Consider the following 17,643-nt stretch of genomic DNA (forward strand, 5'->3'; position numbering starts at 1 on the left):
TCTGTGCGTCTGTGCGTGTGTGTGTGTGTCTGTGTGCGTCTGTGTGTGTGTGTGTGTGTGTGTGTGTGTGTGTGTGTGTGTGTGTGACACATGGCCCTTTCATAACAATGAGCTTAAGACGTACGCCTCCCTCACCTGACCTCTGCCCAGATTAAAATCTGTTACCACCTCTCTCTCTCTCTTCCTCTCTCGCTCTCGCTCTCTCTCTCTCTCCCTTTCTCCCGCTCCCTCTCTCTCTCTCCCTTCCTCTTGCTCTCTCTTTCTCTCTCTCTCCCTCTCTCTCTCTCCCTTCCTCTTGCTCTCTCTTTCTCTCTCTCTTTCTCTCTCTCTTCCTCTCTCTCTCTCTCTCTCTCTCTCTTTCTCTCACACACACACTCACACATATCCTTGGTGGATTGAAGTATTCTTAACTATAAGAATGTGTGAATAGACAGTTCTTTCTCATGCTGTGTGTGTGTGTGTGTGTGTGTGTGTGTGTGTGTGCACGTGCCCACATTTGTATGTGCATGCCCATCTGTGTATGTGTGTCTTCATGTGCGTGCGTGTATGTGTGTGTGTGTGTGTGTGTGTGTCTGGACAGTGTCTGTGAAGTGTCATGACATCAAAGCACCAGTGCCTCTTTACTGCCTAAGTCTCCATCACAGCCCACCTGCTTTGAGTGTCAGCCTCTCTCTCTTTCTCTCTCCCTCCCTCTCTTTCTCTGAGTGTGTGTGTGTGTTTTGTGTGTGTGTGTCAGACTGTCTGCATGTCTGTGTGTGTGTGTGTATGTGTGTATTGTCTATACTTGTGTGTACATATACATCTCTCTCTCTCTCTCTCTCTCTCTCTCTCTATCTCTCTCGCTCACACACACACACACACACACACACACACACACACACACACACACACACACACACACACACACACACACACTCCCTCTCTCCTGGCCCTACCCTCCTGTCACTGTAGAAAAAGCTCCTCAGGTACCAATGTAAGTATTTGTGTGTGTGTGTGTGTTTTCCTAGATGTCTGTGTGTATTGTACTAATGGGAGATGAGCCTTTAAGTCAACAAATCTTTACTTAAGGGCAAGACACACACACACACACACACACACACCTTCAGCTATTACTGCTCAGCTGGGACAAAGGATAAACACATTCCATACTAACGAGGGTGGTCTGTCTTATCCTCTCAAAAGCACATACACACACACACACACACATTCACACACACACACACACACACTCACACACACACACACACACACACACACACACACTCACTCACACAGACCATTATGCAACTAGAGATGCATTTCTGCAAGAAAAAGCAAAATGGGACCGCTCAACAGCAGCAGAGGATCGCAAACACCTTGCCCAGCAAATGACACATTATACAGCCATAACACTAGCCATAGTTGGATAGTATTCACCCCATGCGCTGGGCAAATATTTAGCGTAAACTTAATGTTGATTTCCAATATCGGTTAGCATTATGCTAGTCGCTTGCTAGCTATGTCACTTGCTATTTGATCATTTACGGGCTGTCTATTGACTACCAATCAAAATGATAGTGACACATATGTTTACATTCATATGTGAACTGTGCTGTAGTGTGTTAAAGGCAAGGAGCAGATATGTGGACACAAAATAACATTAGTGCCCTATCGTAATTTGTTATTGGCTAAATTAGCTAATGTTAGCTATTGGCTAGCATGGAGTGCTAGCTAGTTGACAAGTTAAAATGCTCAATGTAAGCTGTAAAGATTAACATAGTTCCCTATGTTGCTATCGGCCAAGTTATATCACCCCATTTGCTGTTGGATGGAGCTAGTTAAGCGACTAACAGCAGATGAGCAGTAACATATCTGGATGGGTCTGTTTCCTCCTCTCCCCGGAACATAAACATAAATCTGTCCCATTAAAAAGATAAAGGTCAGGTATTTAGCAGAAGTTTTTGTCCAGAGAAACTTACGAGAGCATCCTGCTTTGGCCAGGAATTGAACCCAGATCTTCTGTTTGGAAAGCTCTGTACCACCAGCCCAATATGACCATCCTGCACTTACCACAACATCTCTGATAACAGCCAGATATGTATGTAAACTTCATGGTATGGTTAATATGAGCTTCACACTCTATAATCTTTCATTTAAAATGTAAAAGTCTCTGATAAGCAGCCAGATATGTAACGAAACTTAACGTAACGTAGCGTAGCATGCTTGAAATGACAGATTATGAGCAGATAGAACAAATTATACAGCAGACACACACTGTTCTGAGTCACTGCTTTCTACACACACACTCACGCCCAGGGGCCCATGGTTTCATAATCCGTCCATGCATGCACACACACACACACACACACACACACACACACACACTTGTGCTTGGTTGGCAGAGATGTTTGTGTTGTGTTGGGCTGATGGTGTGGAATATGTAATGATTTGTAATGATGTAATGATGACATGATTTGTAATGATGCAAACAGACAAACAGACACACACACATACAAACACACACACACACACACACACACACGCACACACAGAGAGAGAGAGAGACAGACAGACAGACACACACACACACACACACACACACACACACACACACACACACACAGTCAGACAGGCAGACACACACACCTCTGGGTTTTGTGTACATGAAACCATGTCTAGATTGAGTGGCTACTGCCAGTAATCCAAGATAATGAATCATGCACTACAGCAGGGGTCTTCAACCTTTTTCAGCCCAAGGACCCCTTGGCTGAGAGAGACACTGAGCAGGGACCCCCACCCCCGCCGCCCCAAATTTGGGCCTGATATTCATATAATTTATTTGGAACTAAGTGTCAGTCACACACACACACACTCCCCTACACATTTTTGAACAGAATTACAAATCATCTGTGACACACAACTCGTTTCAATTTATTCTGTTTATTATTGACATTTTTTCTCCCTTACAGTTAGCCATCACTCTGTATTCAATTAGGGAGGGACAAATAAATGAGTAGCTTGAGAAGCTTAAGTATGGATGAAATATCTCATACCTAGTGAGAGATCTGACGTTTGACATTTTGGTCGACAAATCACAAAAAAGCTAAAAGCTGAGCGTCGTTTGACACATCGGTGGATTCGTCTAATTGTAGTGCAAAATAATCTGCCTTCGGGAGTTTTGCGACTAGTAGTGCCCTCACATCAGCTGCCAATTCATCAATAGGGCGGGCATTGGGATGCTTTTCAGTTTTTTTACGTACTCATCCTTCCCGAACACTGTTTTGCACATATCACTAGCTGTTGGCAATATTAAACTTTCCGCAATCACGTATGGCTGTTTGGTCTGAGCGTCACGTAATGCAACTTGATCAGAGGCTTTTAAAGCTAGCTCGCACACTTTGGCTGATTGTCTCATCAAGGTCTGCTGGCCCTCAAAAGATTTTAAACGGGAAATATTAAATGTTTATTTTCTTTCGAGTATGGGTTGCCTTTGAGTGTCGTTGCAGCTTTGATGGTTTCATAGTTTCGTTTGATAGCACGGAAGGGCAAAACACGCACACTGCTAATTCTTCACCATCGTTCTCTTTGTAGGTGAAGGCAAACTTCAGATCATTCTCTGAATATTTACTGGTCTTCTCCCGTTTGCGTTTTTGGCTGTTCATGGAAGGGGTGTTGGCATCCTCTGAAGGTAGATCATCTGAACCACCATCAGGGGTGTCTGACGAGGAACTTTTGTTCCGAGAAATTACAAAACGATCAATTATTTCAAATTGTATGGTTATGGCAGGTAACGTCTTTTGGCACCAGATAGCTAAATGTAGCTAAAAGTGCATATGTTACCATTATGATCAAATTATCGCGTGAAGACTCATGGGTAGCCTATGTAGGATATTATTTTTAAGGAATAGAAAGCATTTTTTACGTTCTGTTTATGTTTATGTAGTCTTTTGGACGTTTTACATTTTTGGAAGAGGGAAAAAATGCTTCAGATGAAATAATTTGGCGGACCCCCTGCAGTACCTCCGCAGACCCCCTGGGGATCGCGGACCCCCGGTTGAAGACCTCTGCACTACAGTATCACACACACACACACACACACACACACACACACACTCATACACACTCTCACACAGTTTCTCTCTCTCTCACCAACACTAATACTCACCCTCTCATATTCATTCAGTCATACACCACACCACATACACACAATGACACCAAGGCACAAATTCACCATCTCACTGTTGTTTAGTTTCATGCTATTATGCTTTTAAAGGGGACCTATTATGCTTTTAAAGGGGACCTATTATGCTTTTAAAGGGGACCTATTATGCTTTTTGTGCATGTAAACAGTCTGCAACGTCACACCAGCCAAAAGTACACGCCAGAAACCACATCTTTCTCAGCTGCCTGAAACCCCTTGTTGGAATTCCAACCTTTTCCTCGGTTACATGATGACGCAATCTCGTAACACAATCGTTATTGGCCAATGACGATGTTGTTGCCCGTGGAGCTGACCAATCAGAGTGCATTTGGCTCATCAGGAGGGGGGGCTTAAAGACACACCAGAGGATTTCAGACAGAGGGTGAATAGAGAAATGTTCAGTATGAGAAAAATGCACTATGAGAATTTTGTTTTGGATCACTGAAGCATGTGAATCTATTGTAGTAGACCCCAAATAAAAAATAGTGAAAATGAGCATAAAATGAGATCAAATGAGAGTCCTCTTTAACACTCACAATTCCATATTCCCCTTTGTTCACACAATCATACATTAATCTCTACACACTACATAGTTACAGACTCACACACTCTCATTCACTCAGTCCCTCTGTGCGTGTGTGTGTGTGTGTGTATACCTCATCAGGGTTAATTTCATGTCTCTGTGGGTAGGTATCACTGGATTAGAGTAGAGCGATCTCCCCTAATCCATCAGACCCGTGCAGCTGCAGTGTGTTCTGCCTACTCTATTACACTACTCTCAATGACACCGTTCATGAGATTACACAAGATTACAGCTCTGTGTGTGTGTGTGTGCTTGCAAGAGTGGACATGGGTATGGACAGACTACCTGTCAGTGTGTGTGTGTGTGTGTGAAAGTGAGAGAGCTGTGTGCGTAAAACCCCTGCTCCACACACACACACACTCACACACTAATTCAGGCTTACTCACTAACCTCACCATTTGATTAGAGCAACCATCACACACACACACACACGCACATGCAAAGGAAAGAATGTATGGAATTCTGGTAGATGGATTCATCTCGGGTGTATTAAGGTTTTATTAGGAACACATGTAGTAGGTGTGTGAGATTGTGTGTTACTGTTTATCTGTGTGTAGGTTGAGTACGCGTGTTTCTGATTGCCTTTTGTGTTTCTTTGTGGTGTGTGTGTTTGTATGAATATATGTGTGTGTGTGTGTGTGTGTGTGTGTGTGTGAGACGGCTGCCCTGATCAAACAGTTGAGCAGAGAATAGTGGTTTCACCAGTGGCATGTTTGGGCAGAACCATCATTAAACAACCTTTGCTGGTCACTATGGCAACACACAAACTTTCTGTCAAAAAAGGTTTGGAAGTTAGCTGGGCATACGTGTTCACATGGTCTTCCTGGGTGTGTGTGTTTCCTTAATGGGTGTGTATCTGGGTGTGGTGGTGTGTGTGCATGCTTGCTTGTGAGTGTCTCTGTGTGTGTGTGTGTGTGTGTGTGTGTGTGTGTGTGTGTGTGACTGAGTCAGTGTTTTGTTTGTTGTTTTCCTCTGCATGTGTGTGTGTGTGTGAATTGTGTATGTATTTGTACTGTTCTGTTTATCTATGTGTACTGTGTGTGTTTGTGTGCCTGAATATGTATATGTGAGCGTGTGTTAGTATGTGTGTGTGTGTGTATGTGTGTGTGTGTTTGCGTGTGTGTGTGTGTGCGTGTGTGTGTGCTTCTGCGTGTGTTTACGTGTGCGTGTGCGTGTGCGTGTGCGTGTGGTGTGTGTGTGTGTGTGTGTGTGTGTGCGTGTGTGAATGTGTGTTTGTGTGTGTGTTTGTGTGTGTGTGTTTGCGTGTGTGTGTGTTTGCGTGTGTGTGTGTGTGTGTGTGTGTGTGTGTGTGTGTGTGTGTGTAGGATGGGGCTCTGAGTCATCACTTGAAACAGCAGCCCACCTCATCTCTAATGAGGAGAGGATAATCTCCTGACTCACACACTGACTGCCCTAAGCTGCTAATTGCTTCCCATTGTTCCCCAGCACTTTTAACTCACACACACACACACACACACACACATCCTTGTGGACCACCACGTCTTTTCCACCTGTTCGGTCTCCCCCACAGGTAATCACTCTTTACAAAAACAAGACTCTGGGTATGTGTGTGTGTGTTCCTGTGAGTGTGTGTGTGTGTGTGTGTGTGTTTCTGTGAGTGTGTGTGTGTGTGTGTGTGTTTCTGTGAGTGTATTGGAGCTTGTGACGGCATATGACTCTTCTCATATCTTATTTAAAGAAAAACCTGACACCATAAAACTGTGGCTGTGAGAGCTCAATATGCATTATGAGTTTGTATCACCACACACACACAACACACACACACACACACAAACACACACACACACACACACAACACACACACACAAACAAACACACACCAACACACACACGCACACGCACACACACACAAACACACCCACACACACACAAACACAACACACACACACACACACACACACACACACACACACAGACACACACAGACACTCACACAAACACACACAAACACACACACACACAAACACACACACACACACACACACACAAACACACACACACACAGACAGACACACACACACACACACACACACACACACACACACACACACTAACCTAAATGTCTTCCCTCAGTGCCTCAGTCAACACATATCTAAACAGTCTATCAGTGATGGACACAGAAGAGTTCAAATTAATGAACCACAATGCTGTAAAAGGACGGGAGTTTTATTTTCAAACACAGAGTCCTTTGCACCTCACAATCCTCCTGGGCAGAGCTTCCTTGAACCCTGCTGTTCCATACTGAATCCTGCCTGTGTTGTTTATTGTTTTCTATCTACTTTAACCAGTAAAGTACTTTGTAAAGTAAAGTAAAGTAAAGTGAAGTACACAGTTTAGTTCAAAAACATGCTATATAAAAACATACTATATAAAAACATGCTATATAAAAGTGACGATTGCTATGACTTGAGTGAGAACAGCTTCACGGTTCACCTTCATGCTCATATTTAAAGAGCTACTTCTGTTCTCTTTGTCCTGCTCCCTCTCTAGTTTAATCTAAAGATGATAGATGAGTAAAAAACCCAGCGGTATGTGAGTTTAAAGCAGCAGATCCTATCTGTCGTCTCAACCCCCTCTCCCCAGTATTTGGCTCTCAGAACTCGCTCCTCTAGTGGGCCGCGCTGTTGTTTCAAAGAGCGCTGGATTGAAATTACTGTTGGTTTAAGGTTTAAATTGGCCCGCGCGTCACCCAGGCCATCTTTCAGTAAATCTCCTCAGAAGTTCAGGGCAGGATCCCAGCTCATGGGAAGAGCCCACAGCACAGAGGGCTGAGCAACGTTAACCCTTCACAGCCCCCTCACACACTCACTCACACACACACACCCACACACACACACACACACACACACACACAACTCACAGTCTGCTCAGACACTCACACACATCACAAGATATCTCACAAATATCTCATCTGTGTGTGTGTGTGTGTGTGTGTGTGTGTGTGTGTGTGTGTGTGTGTGTGTGTGTGTGTGTGTGTGTGATGTACAGTGCCTGATTCCAAAGTCTGCTGAGGTCAGGGGTCAGGGTTGAGGGTCATAGGTCAGGTACTCAGGCACAGACGCTCCTTTGGTGTCATTATGAGTGTGGCCTTAATCCTCTTATGCACAATGACAGTGCAGACAGCCCTCCTAGCTGTGTGTGTGAGTGTGTGTGTGTGTGTCTGTGTGTGTGTGTGTGTGTGTGTGTGTGTGTCTGTGTGTGTCTGTGTGTGTGTTGATTGTATTGTCTGAGGTGAGAGGTCTTTTCATGATGGTCCTTCCCCGACATAGTGTCGCGCCTTTTACCAGACAGACACAAAAAAGACATGCGCGCAGACAGACACACAAAAAAGACATATGCGCACACAGACACACACAAAAAAGACATGCGCGCGCACACAGACACAAAAAAGACATACGCGCACACACACAGACACACAAAAAAGACATACGCGCGCACACAGACAGACACAAAAAAGACATACGCGCAGACAGACAGACACAAAAAAGACATACGCGCACACACAGACACACAAAAAAGACATACGCGCGCACACAGACAGACACAAAAAAGACATACGCGCAGACAGACAGACACAAAAAAGACATACGCGCACACACAGACACACACAAAAAAGACATGCGCGCGCAGACAGACACACACACAACCTGGGTGGTGACTACACCTGAGTCACCTGTCTTGTCTGTCATGGGCAAAGAGAACATCTGAGGTAATCAGCCTGCGGCAACCTATCCTTAATGCACACACACACACACACACACACACACACACACACACACACACACACACACACACACACACGCATGCAACACATCACTCACATTAATTAATTTATGTCTTTCCTTAAATCCTGACATGCTTTGATACCCTTCATTTAACCTAAAAGACATGAAGACACCCATATGGCATTTACACGCCTACACACACACACGTGCACACACACACACACACACACACACACACACACGTGCACACACACATGCACAGAGATGTGAAAGTTCAAGCAAGCATGAGCGAGTTTCTACCCATTGTTAATTTTGCTCTGCTGAAAATGCAGCATTCCCTGCTGTTCCAACCACTCTCTATTAGAACAGACAACACTAAAGCATTATGCACACACACTCACACATGTGCACACACACACACACACACACACATGTGCACACACACACACACACACATGTGCACACACACACACACACATGTGCACGCACACACACACACTCACACATGTGCACACACACACACACACATGTGCACACACACACTCACACATGTGCACTCACACATGTGCACGCACACACACACACTCACACATGTGCACACACACACACACACACATGTGCACACACACACACTCACACATGTGCACGCACACACACACTCACACATGTGCACACACACACACACACACACATGTGCACACACACACTCACACATGTGCACGCACACACACACACACTCACACATGTGCACACACACACACACACACATGTGCACACACACACACTCACACATGTGCACACACACACACACACATGTGCACGCATGCGCACACACACACACATGTGCACGCACGCGCACACACACACATGTGCACGCACACACACACACACACACTCACTCACACACACGCGCGCGCACACACATACACGAGTGCATGGACACACACGTGTGCACACACACACACACACACACACACACACGTGCACACACACACGTACACGCACACACACACGTAGTTCATATTTCTGTGGGTAATTCATCTAACACTGTGTAATCTAACACAGAAGTGCAGTGTGCAGTTTGGTTCCACATATTGACAAACGAAACAGCTTTGGGTTTTAAGATGACTATATGTTTGTGTTGCGTTTAAGAGCGGCATGCATGTATATTTGTGTGTCTATGGCATTCTGAATGTCTTTTCGGTCTGCATGTATGTGGGTGTGTGTGTGTGTGCATGTGTGTTTTTGCACATGTATTGTGAGTGTGTGTGTGTGTTAGGGGTTATCAGAATGGCTCTTTGATGTATCATACTGAGGAATCTCCAGCTCTGACTCTTGACCCTAAAAGCCCAATAAAACTGCACTGGCTATCAATTCACTGCCGTGCTCTGGCTTTAACTGACCCTTAACATACACTCACACACACACACAAACACCCAGACCTACATACACAGGTATACACTCATGCAAGCCCATACATACTCTCTCTCGCTCTCTCTCTCCAAAACACACACACACACACACACAAACACCCAGACCTACATACACAGGTATACACTCATGCAAGCCCATACATACTCTCTCTCGCTCTCTCTCTCCAAAACACACACACACACACACACACACACACACACACACACAAACACCCAGACCTACATACACAGGTATACACTCATGCAAGCCCATACATACTCTCTCTCGCTCTCTCTCTCCAAAACACACACACACACACACACACACAAACACCCAGACCTACATACACAGGTATACACTCATGCAAGCCCATACATACTCTCTCTCGCTCTCTCTCTCCAAAACACACACACACACACACACACACACACACACACAAACACCCAGACCTACATACACAGGTATACACTCATGCAAGCCCATACATACTCTCTCTCGCTCTCTCTCTCCAAAACACACACACACACACACACACACAAACACCCAGACCTACATACACAGGTATACACTCATGCAAGCCCATACATACTCTCTCTCACTCTCTCTCACACACACACACACATACATAGCTATATGTAGTACACCACCACATGTACACACACTCATCTAGACAAACACAACCATACATAAACACACGCATAAACACTGTTACTAACACACACACACACATATACCTTGAACTGGCCACTGTCCTCAAGTAGACTCCCATGTTTCCATTGCATTTAGTGTCATAGAACTTAAGGTGAAAACAGTGGGCAGTTTTTGAAAGCTGTGAATGCATACAGATTATGTGGAAGGGTGTGGGGGTATATGTAACCATTTGTCTCCACACGATACAAGGATATCCTGTACCAGTGGTCATTATATGCTTCTGTTTCCCCATTCCCCAAAGCTCCATACCAACACTGTATAGCCATTTGAACCGTCAGGGGATCAGTGTGTGTGTGTGTGTGTGTGTGTGTGTGTGTGTGTGTGTGTGTGTGTGTGTGTGTGTGTGTGTGTGTGTGTGTGTGTGTGTGTGTGTGAGTGGCACAGCCATCTGAACAGGACAGGGGATCAGAGAGTGTGTTGATCTGGTGTGTGTGTGTGGAATCTTAGCGGAAAGAGGGAGCCGGTCATCCCCTAAAGCCAGAGACACACCAAACCGACATCAAAGAGCTAGCGCCGATGAAGGCTGACTGGTGCGTTGCCTAGCGTCGCCCGTGTCGGAGCCAGAGAGTTGCACGGGAACTCACCAGAGACTCCAGCCTGCACTTCTCTTCAGCAGCACGTATACAGGGGGCTCTCCTCCTTAACATGGCTACACTTCTCTTCAGCAGCACGTATACAGGGGGCTCTCCTCCTTAACATGGCTACACTTCTCTTCAGCAGCACGTATACAGGGGGCTCTCTTAACATGGTTACTTTGTCTTTCTGTGTCTGCAGTTCTGCCAGCAACCCACCCACCCCCTCCACTCATTGTCTCACTCAGCAGCTCTTCTCAGTTCTCTTTCCCTCCCTCCCTCTGTCTCTAGTTTTCTCTCTCTCTCTCTCTCCTTCCCTCTAACTCTAGCTCCAGCTCTCCCTCTGTCTCTTCACTCTCCTCTGGTTGATGCCTCCCCAGACAGCAGCGGCTCAGTTCTGTCTCAGTTGTGGCTCAGTTCTGTCTCAGTTGTGGCTCAGTTCTGTCTCAGTTGTGGCTCAGTTCTGTCTCAGTTGTGGCTCAGTTCTGTCTCAGTTCTGGCCCAGTTCCGGTGTGGATCTGCTGATGAGTCTCACATATATGGGTCAGCATGATGAGATCCACTTTCCCGTACTTTGTGATAAGATGAACCTCCACACACACACACACACACACGCTCATTGACACGCATTCATACATCCCTACAGATTCGCACACACTTGCAATATACAAAGAGATATACAAGAATCATATACAATAAAGCCTATTGTACTCTGTGTGTGTGTGTGTGTGTGCTTGTGATAATGTAGCTGTGTGTATCTATGTGTATGTATGTATCTATGTGTGTGTGTGTGTGTGTGTGTGTGTGTGTGTGTGTGTGTGTAATCAGGGGAATATTCCAGCTGTTTCATCTGCACCGACGGCGTCTTTGATGCCCGACCCTCCTCTCCTTCTGCCCTGTTTGTTTAATTTCTCTCTGTTTTTTCTCCCTGTCATTTCTCTGTGCCCAGAGTAAAATTTCCTGGGAAGCAAACATGGCCGCGGAGCCAGATGCTTTGAGTTTGCAGAGCTTCCCCCTGAAGCGCACAGAACCTGCCCACTTTTCCAGGGGGATTAGGGTTGTTCCCCGCACCCCCTCAACTCCTCATCCCCGAAGCACACACACACACAAACAGGGGCCTGACCGAAGCCTGACTCTGCACGGTGGACATGAATGCTCTCTCTCTCTACAAACACACACACACACAAAGAGAGAGAGAGAGAGAGAGAGAGCGAGTGAGAGAGAGGGTATGAAAATAGTTCAAAAGTGTCCTTTTTAAAACTCTTTGAATCCTGTTTTCCACCTGTGATGCTGAGAGCAAGAGATGGACTTAGAGTGCCCCCTGCTGGCTTAGATAGTTCACCTCTTTGTATGGCGAAATTTTAAACTCTTTAAACTGCATCTTGTTTTCATTCTTTTAAATAGAAAAATGTTGGTCTTTAGATGCAAAGTTTTTTTCTATTGGAATAAATCTTACTTATTGAATGAAACGGGCAAACAATATGTGTACAATAAGTTATATCAACACTGAACTGCCATCATTCCTTTACATTTCGATCGTTGTTCAACGTCGAGGCTTTCGGAACACACACCCCCCTCCCCCAACGAGGTTGTACCTCTTCCACGCCTATAGGTGTCAGCCGATAGCCCAAGAGCACTTGTTTGACGAAGGCGAACAACATCCCGCGAAAAACAAAATGTTTTCCTTAGAAAATGCAAACATGCAGCGAAGATTCAAGGTGCAGTTTCCCTGAAAATAAGCCGCAAATATAAACTAAGTTATCTAGTTCATCCACCGTTCCTTTCGGTATGACTACGAGAACTTTTCTTCGCTGCACTGTTCTGTCTGTTCAGGATACAAGCATTTTGTACCCGTCTTGTCTGACGTGTTTTTCAAGAGTTACGTTAGCGTCTGAAGAGCAGGCGAGCTCCAGGTAAGTTGCACACCAGAAAACGTAAACTAAAAGTCGTACCTAACCTTAACTTAGCCACGTTAGTCTGCCATAGTACAACGTCAATGTGGCTGATGTTAGCAACATTTTTAAACATAAACTATTTGGCGTCTTTTGTTTAATCGTATACTTCCTGTGTAGCCTGGCGACGTGAAATAGAAACTGTTGATCCCTCAGACAGTTTGGTCGAAGTTACTACACACGAGCAGATCAGAGACCGATTAGAGGGCACCCTAACAGCGAGGGTTTCAGATAAACCTGAAATGTAAAAAACGTATGCTAAGTCTGTGTCTGCCTTGCTCTCCTGTGCTCAGATGGTGTTGTGTTAAGTGTGGACGGGACGCGGAGGCCGCAGGGTACAGATACAGGCTATCACTCCGGGTGTCCAGAGACTGCGCTGTGCTCGGAGCCACTGTGTTTGGGAGCTGCCTTGATTCCTTCTTTGGAGTACCAGCCGGGCAACTCAACAGGTGTGTTTCCACATGTTCAGTGTGTGTTTGTTTAACACGGCTTATTAGACTGGCATGCTGTGCTCTCTACTCAGAGTGTGTGTGTGTGTGTGTGTGTGTGTGTGTGTGTGTGTGTGTGTGTGTTTTTAACACAGCTTATTAGACTGGCATGCTCTGCTCTCTGCTCTGTTTATAAACATCAAAATGGCCTTGAATGGTTTCAGGGGAAATGAGTCTACATGGTGTAGGACTTCAAGGGTCTTTCTCAAGATTTAGTTTAAAAACAAAATACATGATGTGGTCTTCAGAATGATCAACGCTGGAAAGATGGCGGACTCATGGTTGTTTCTAGGTCTGCATACGTGTGGGTAAAGTACTTGGATATTTACTTGTGTGTGTGAATGCAGATTTCTGGATGCCGTTAAAGAAAGCAGAGGTGTCCAAACAGTGGAGCGGCTACTCAGGAAAGCACTGGAGGACTGCTTTGTTGGAAGATGCGTGCTTCTAGCAATCAAGGTACTCTCAGAACTGACTGTTTGTTGTTGGGAGTTCTTGCCCAATTAGCTGTCTTGTTTAGGCCTACCCATCTACCATCACTTATGGAACTCTGCTCGGTTCTTTGTCTTCTAGATCCCTGGCAATGTTGGAGAACACCGGTCACCAGGGAGACGGCCCTGTCCCGCTCTGGAAGGCTCTATGAAGACCTCAGAGCAGTACATTGCGAGTAGCATCACTCTCCCAAACGACGGCGTCTTCGGTGCTACTGTGCTCCAGTACCTCCAGAGTCTCCTGCGTGCGCGCGACCTCTCAGATGGGTGCAGCGATCAGGAGTGTTCACAGGAGTCAGATCAGGACAGTTACCATGACTACACACAGCTCTGTCCTGGAGGAGTGTGCTCACCGCCATGTAAGGCGGCCAACGCTTCCTTTCCTCTGCCTCTGTCTCTGCTGCAGTCGCCGGGTTCAGGCAGCGCGTCGGGGGGCTCGCTGGAGCTCTCTCTCCCTCGACCGCGGGGTGACGCACTCGATGCCAGCCTCCCTGACGCCTCTGTTGCCATGGCACCATGCAGCTGCTGTGATGCACAGAAGGGTCAGGTTTCCGTAAGCCAGGAGTCAGGATATGGCGAAACCTCCAGTTCCTTTACCATATTGTCCGGATCCGTGCCCAGTCAGGACCAGCTCCATTCCAGGGTGAGCTACCATCAGGGAGGCTCATCTGAGCCGACGTGTAGCTTTGGCAGTCAGGTGGCCTGTCAGAAAGACATGGCCACTTCACCAGAGTGCCTCGTTCATGACCCTGAGGAGGGCTACAACTACTCTGCAGAGCTTTTCGATGTTTCAGGTTTGGACAGCAATGACTTTTACAGATCAGAGCAGGTCACGCACAGACCTCGGACATCTGCTGATTTCCACTGCATTATGCCCGGATTGGCTCCTTTCTCTCAGTCCACACCCATTCTCAAGAAAGGGGCTCCAAAGAGGAAGAGGATGTCTAAAGCCACTGACCAGACCAAGGAAGCGTCTCACAGGGGGCTGGACCATGGCTCTGCCCAGACCAAGGGAGCGTCTCACAGGGGGCTGGACCATGGCTCTGCCCAGACAAAGAGAGCGTCTCACAGGGGGCTGGACCATGGCTCTGAAGCACGCCGCAGGGGAGCAGGAAGTGTGATTGACAGTCAGATGGAGTGCACTACTGGGGATGGAAGCTGGTGTGGTGCTGATTGCTCCAAAGACCTTTTTGTTGATTCATACAAAGACTAAATAATAATAATTATAATAATAATAATAATAATGATGATGATAAGACTGTATCATGGTTTTTAATGGTTTGAATTTGAATTTGTACATACCAGCACCTCCTTTGATATTTATAGTGATGAAATAGCTGAAAATGTTCTCCTGTAAATTCTATTTGTATGAAATGATATATGCTAGATTGCACAAAGCTGAACAAAAAGGCTTTTTATGAAGTTTATAAAGAGCTGAAGGGTATTCCAAATACGTGGTTTAGTGACTTAACCCAGATTAGTTAACTCCAACTAAGTGGTTAACCTCCTAAAAGAAGAGTCATACAGCTTCATTCTCCTACCAAAACAAAGCCATAGGGCTCGTCCAGATGTGAGCGATATTCTCTTGAAAAGGAACTCCGTATTGTGTATTTTAATAATCTGTATCAGTCTTCTGGATTAAAAACCTTAAATATTCGCAAATCTGAAACAAAGAATCAAGACCTTATGAAATCTGTCCTTTTCACTGTTACTTCAGAGTTACACCATTATGGTCAGTCTGGATACATTTTTAAAGGAGAATAAAAAACTGAACCTTGTAAGGGTACTGTACCAGAGTCAGGGTTGTGTGACTAGGCCTTGTCCATTGCATATCGCCACCACTAGAGGGCACTACTTGTCTACTGTAACCTGGATTTTTATTTTCAGACGCACAGATATCTGCGGTCCATGTCCAACTCCTTTGTATCCCTTAGATCTGTACTAGATCTGCATCTGCAAGGGATCTTACTCATGTTTTACTAAAGTATTCAGAGTCTCTGTCACACTCAGTTATTTCTTTCAGCTCAGGTCAGTTGAAATAGGTGCTTACCACACCAAGTTCAACAGCAACAGTTGAAGCAGCAGCAGCAGCAGCAAGAATTGATGCACTCTTACCTCATGTACCCAGGATACAGAAACCCTTTCATGCCAGTAAAGGCTCCCCCTCAAACTACTGCAGCTCCCACTACTGAAGCTCCAACTACTACAGAAGCAACTTCATCCACTGCCTCTAAGCTTCCCCCACAAGATCAGCAGCAGCAGCAGCAGCAAGAGTTGAAGCAGCAGCAGCAAGAATTGATGCACTCTTACTTCATGTACCCTGGATACAGAAACCCTTTCATGCCAGTAAAGGCTCCCCCTCAAACTACTGCAGCTCCCACTACCACAGAAGCAACTTCATCCACTGCCTCTAAGCTTCCCCCACAAGATCAACAGCAACAGTTGATGCACTCGGACTTCGTGTACCCAGGATACTCTAACCCTTTCATGCCAGTGAAGGCTCCCTACCAAACTGCAGAAGCAATTTCATCCACTGCTTCTAAGCTTCCCCCACAAAATCAACAGCAGCAGCAACAGTTGATGCAGCAGCAGCAGCAGCAACAGTTGCAGCAGCAGCAGCAGCAGCAGCAGCAGCAGCAGCAAGAATTGATGCACTCTTACTTCGTGTACCCAGGATACTCTAACCCTTTCATGCCAGTGAAGGCTCACTACCAAACTACTGAAGCTCCAACTACAGAAGCAACTTCATCCACTGCCTCTAAGCTTACCCCACAAAATCAACAGCAGCAGCAACAGTTGATGCAGCAGCAGCAGCAGCAGCAACATTTTAAGCAGCAGCAGCAAGAATTGATGCACTCTTACCTCATGTACCCAGGATACAGATACCCTTTCATGCCAGTAAATGCTGCCAGTAAATTTCCCACCACCCATGCCAGCTAAGGCTCCAGCATCCACTGCTGCTCCAACGACCACTCCATCAGAACTCCCAACCGTCTGCCCTCACAGAAAATTAGAGTCTGCAGGAGATTTCTAACTACAATGAACCCCTCAAACCTTTTTTTGTCAAGTTCCTTTATCCCTCTGATCTCGACCAACCGAAGGCCAAGACCAAATCTTGGACTCGGGTGTTCTCACAGAAGGGGAACACGCCCGTTAGTCCCACATGACATGCTGGCTACATTTCCTTTTAATAAATGTCTCCAGACCAAGAGCAATTAAGAGGAGACTTCAGTTTTCTGAATTTGTGTTTTTCTTTTATACCAGGAACCATGTGGTCACCAGGATGTGGAAGCAACCCTCAATATGCAACTTTGTGGCAATAAATACAATTGTTTTAAGCAGCTGGTCATTGCCTTGTCAGTTTATTTGAAGAGAAGATTAGTACCAGATTCATCCAAAACTGGCTTGAAATGGTTCTGGTGCCTTTACTTGAGTGTTCAACAAAACAAATTCTCAATTTTCACCTTTGTTAGCCAAACAAGCTTAATGTTGGTTTCAAATAAACTTGAC

At 45.7% G+C, this 17,643-nt stretch overlaps 1 protein-coding gene across 1 annotated transcript; it reads left to right on the top strand.

The window, feature by feature from the left end:
- The first annotated feature begins 12,849 nt into the window (after window positions 1-12,849).
- Window positions 12,850-15,802, top strand: ddias (DNA damage-induced apoptosis suppressor). Its single transcript, XM_031572345.2, has 4 exons — window positions 12,850-13,118; window positions 13,451-13,606; window positions 13,993-14,101; window positions 14,216-15,802. The coding sequence occupies exons 1-4, from the start codon at window positions 12,994-12,996 to the stop codon at window positions 15,344-15,346; spliced, it is 1,521 nt and encodes a 506-aa protein (XP_031428205.1). The 5' UTR covers window positions 12,850-12,993; the 3' UTR covers window positions 15,347-15,802.
- The last annotated feature ends 1,841 nt before the right edge of the window (window positions 15,803-17,643 follow it).

This window comes from Clupea harengus, chromosome 8 (genome assembly GCF_900700415.2).
Source record: "Clupea harengus chromosome 8, Ch_v2.0.2, whole genome shotgun sequence".
Lineage (NCBI taxonomy): Eukaryota > Metazoa > Chordata > Actinopteri > Clupeiformes > Clupeidae > Clupea > Clupea harengus.

Coding starts and splice junctions, on each gene's coding strand:
- ddias (XM_031572345.2), top strand. CDS start 12,994: ATGACTACGAGAACTTTTCTTCGCTGCACTGTTCTGTCTGTTCAGGAT. Junction 13,119..13,450: donor GAAGAGCAGGCGAGCTCCAG/GTAAGTTGCACA, acceptor TCCTGTGCTCAG/ATGGTGTTGTGTTAAGTGTG. Junction 13,607..13,992: donor CCAGCCGGGCAACTCAACAG/GTGTGTTTCCAC, acceptor GTGTGAATGCAG/ATTTCTGGATGCCGTTAAAG.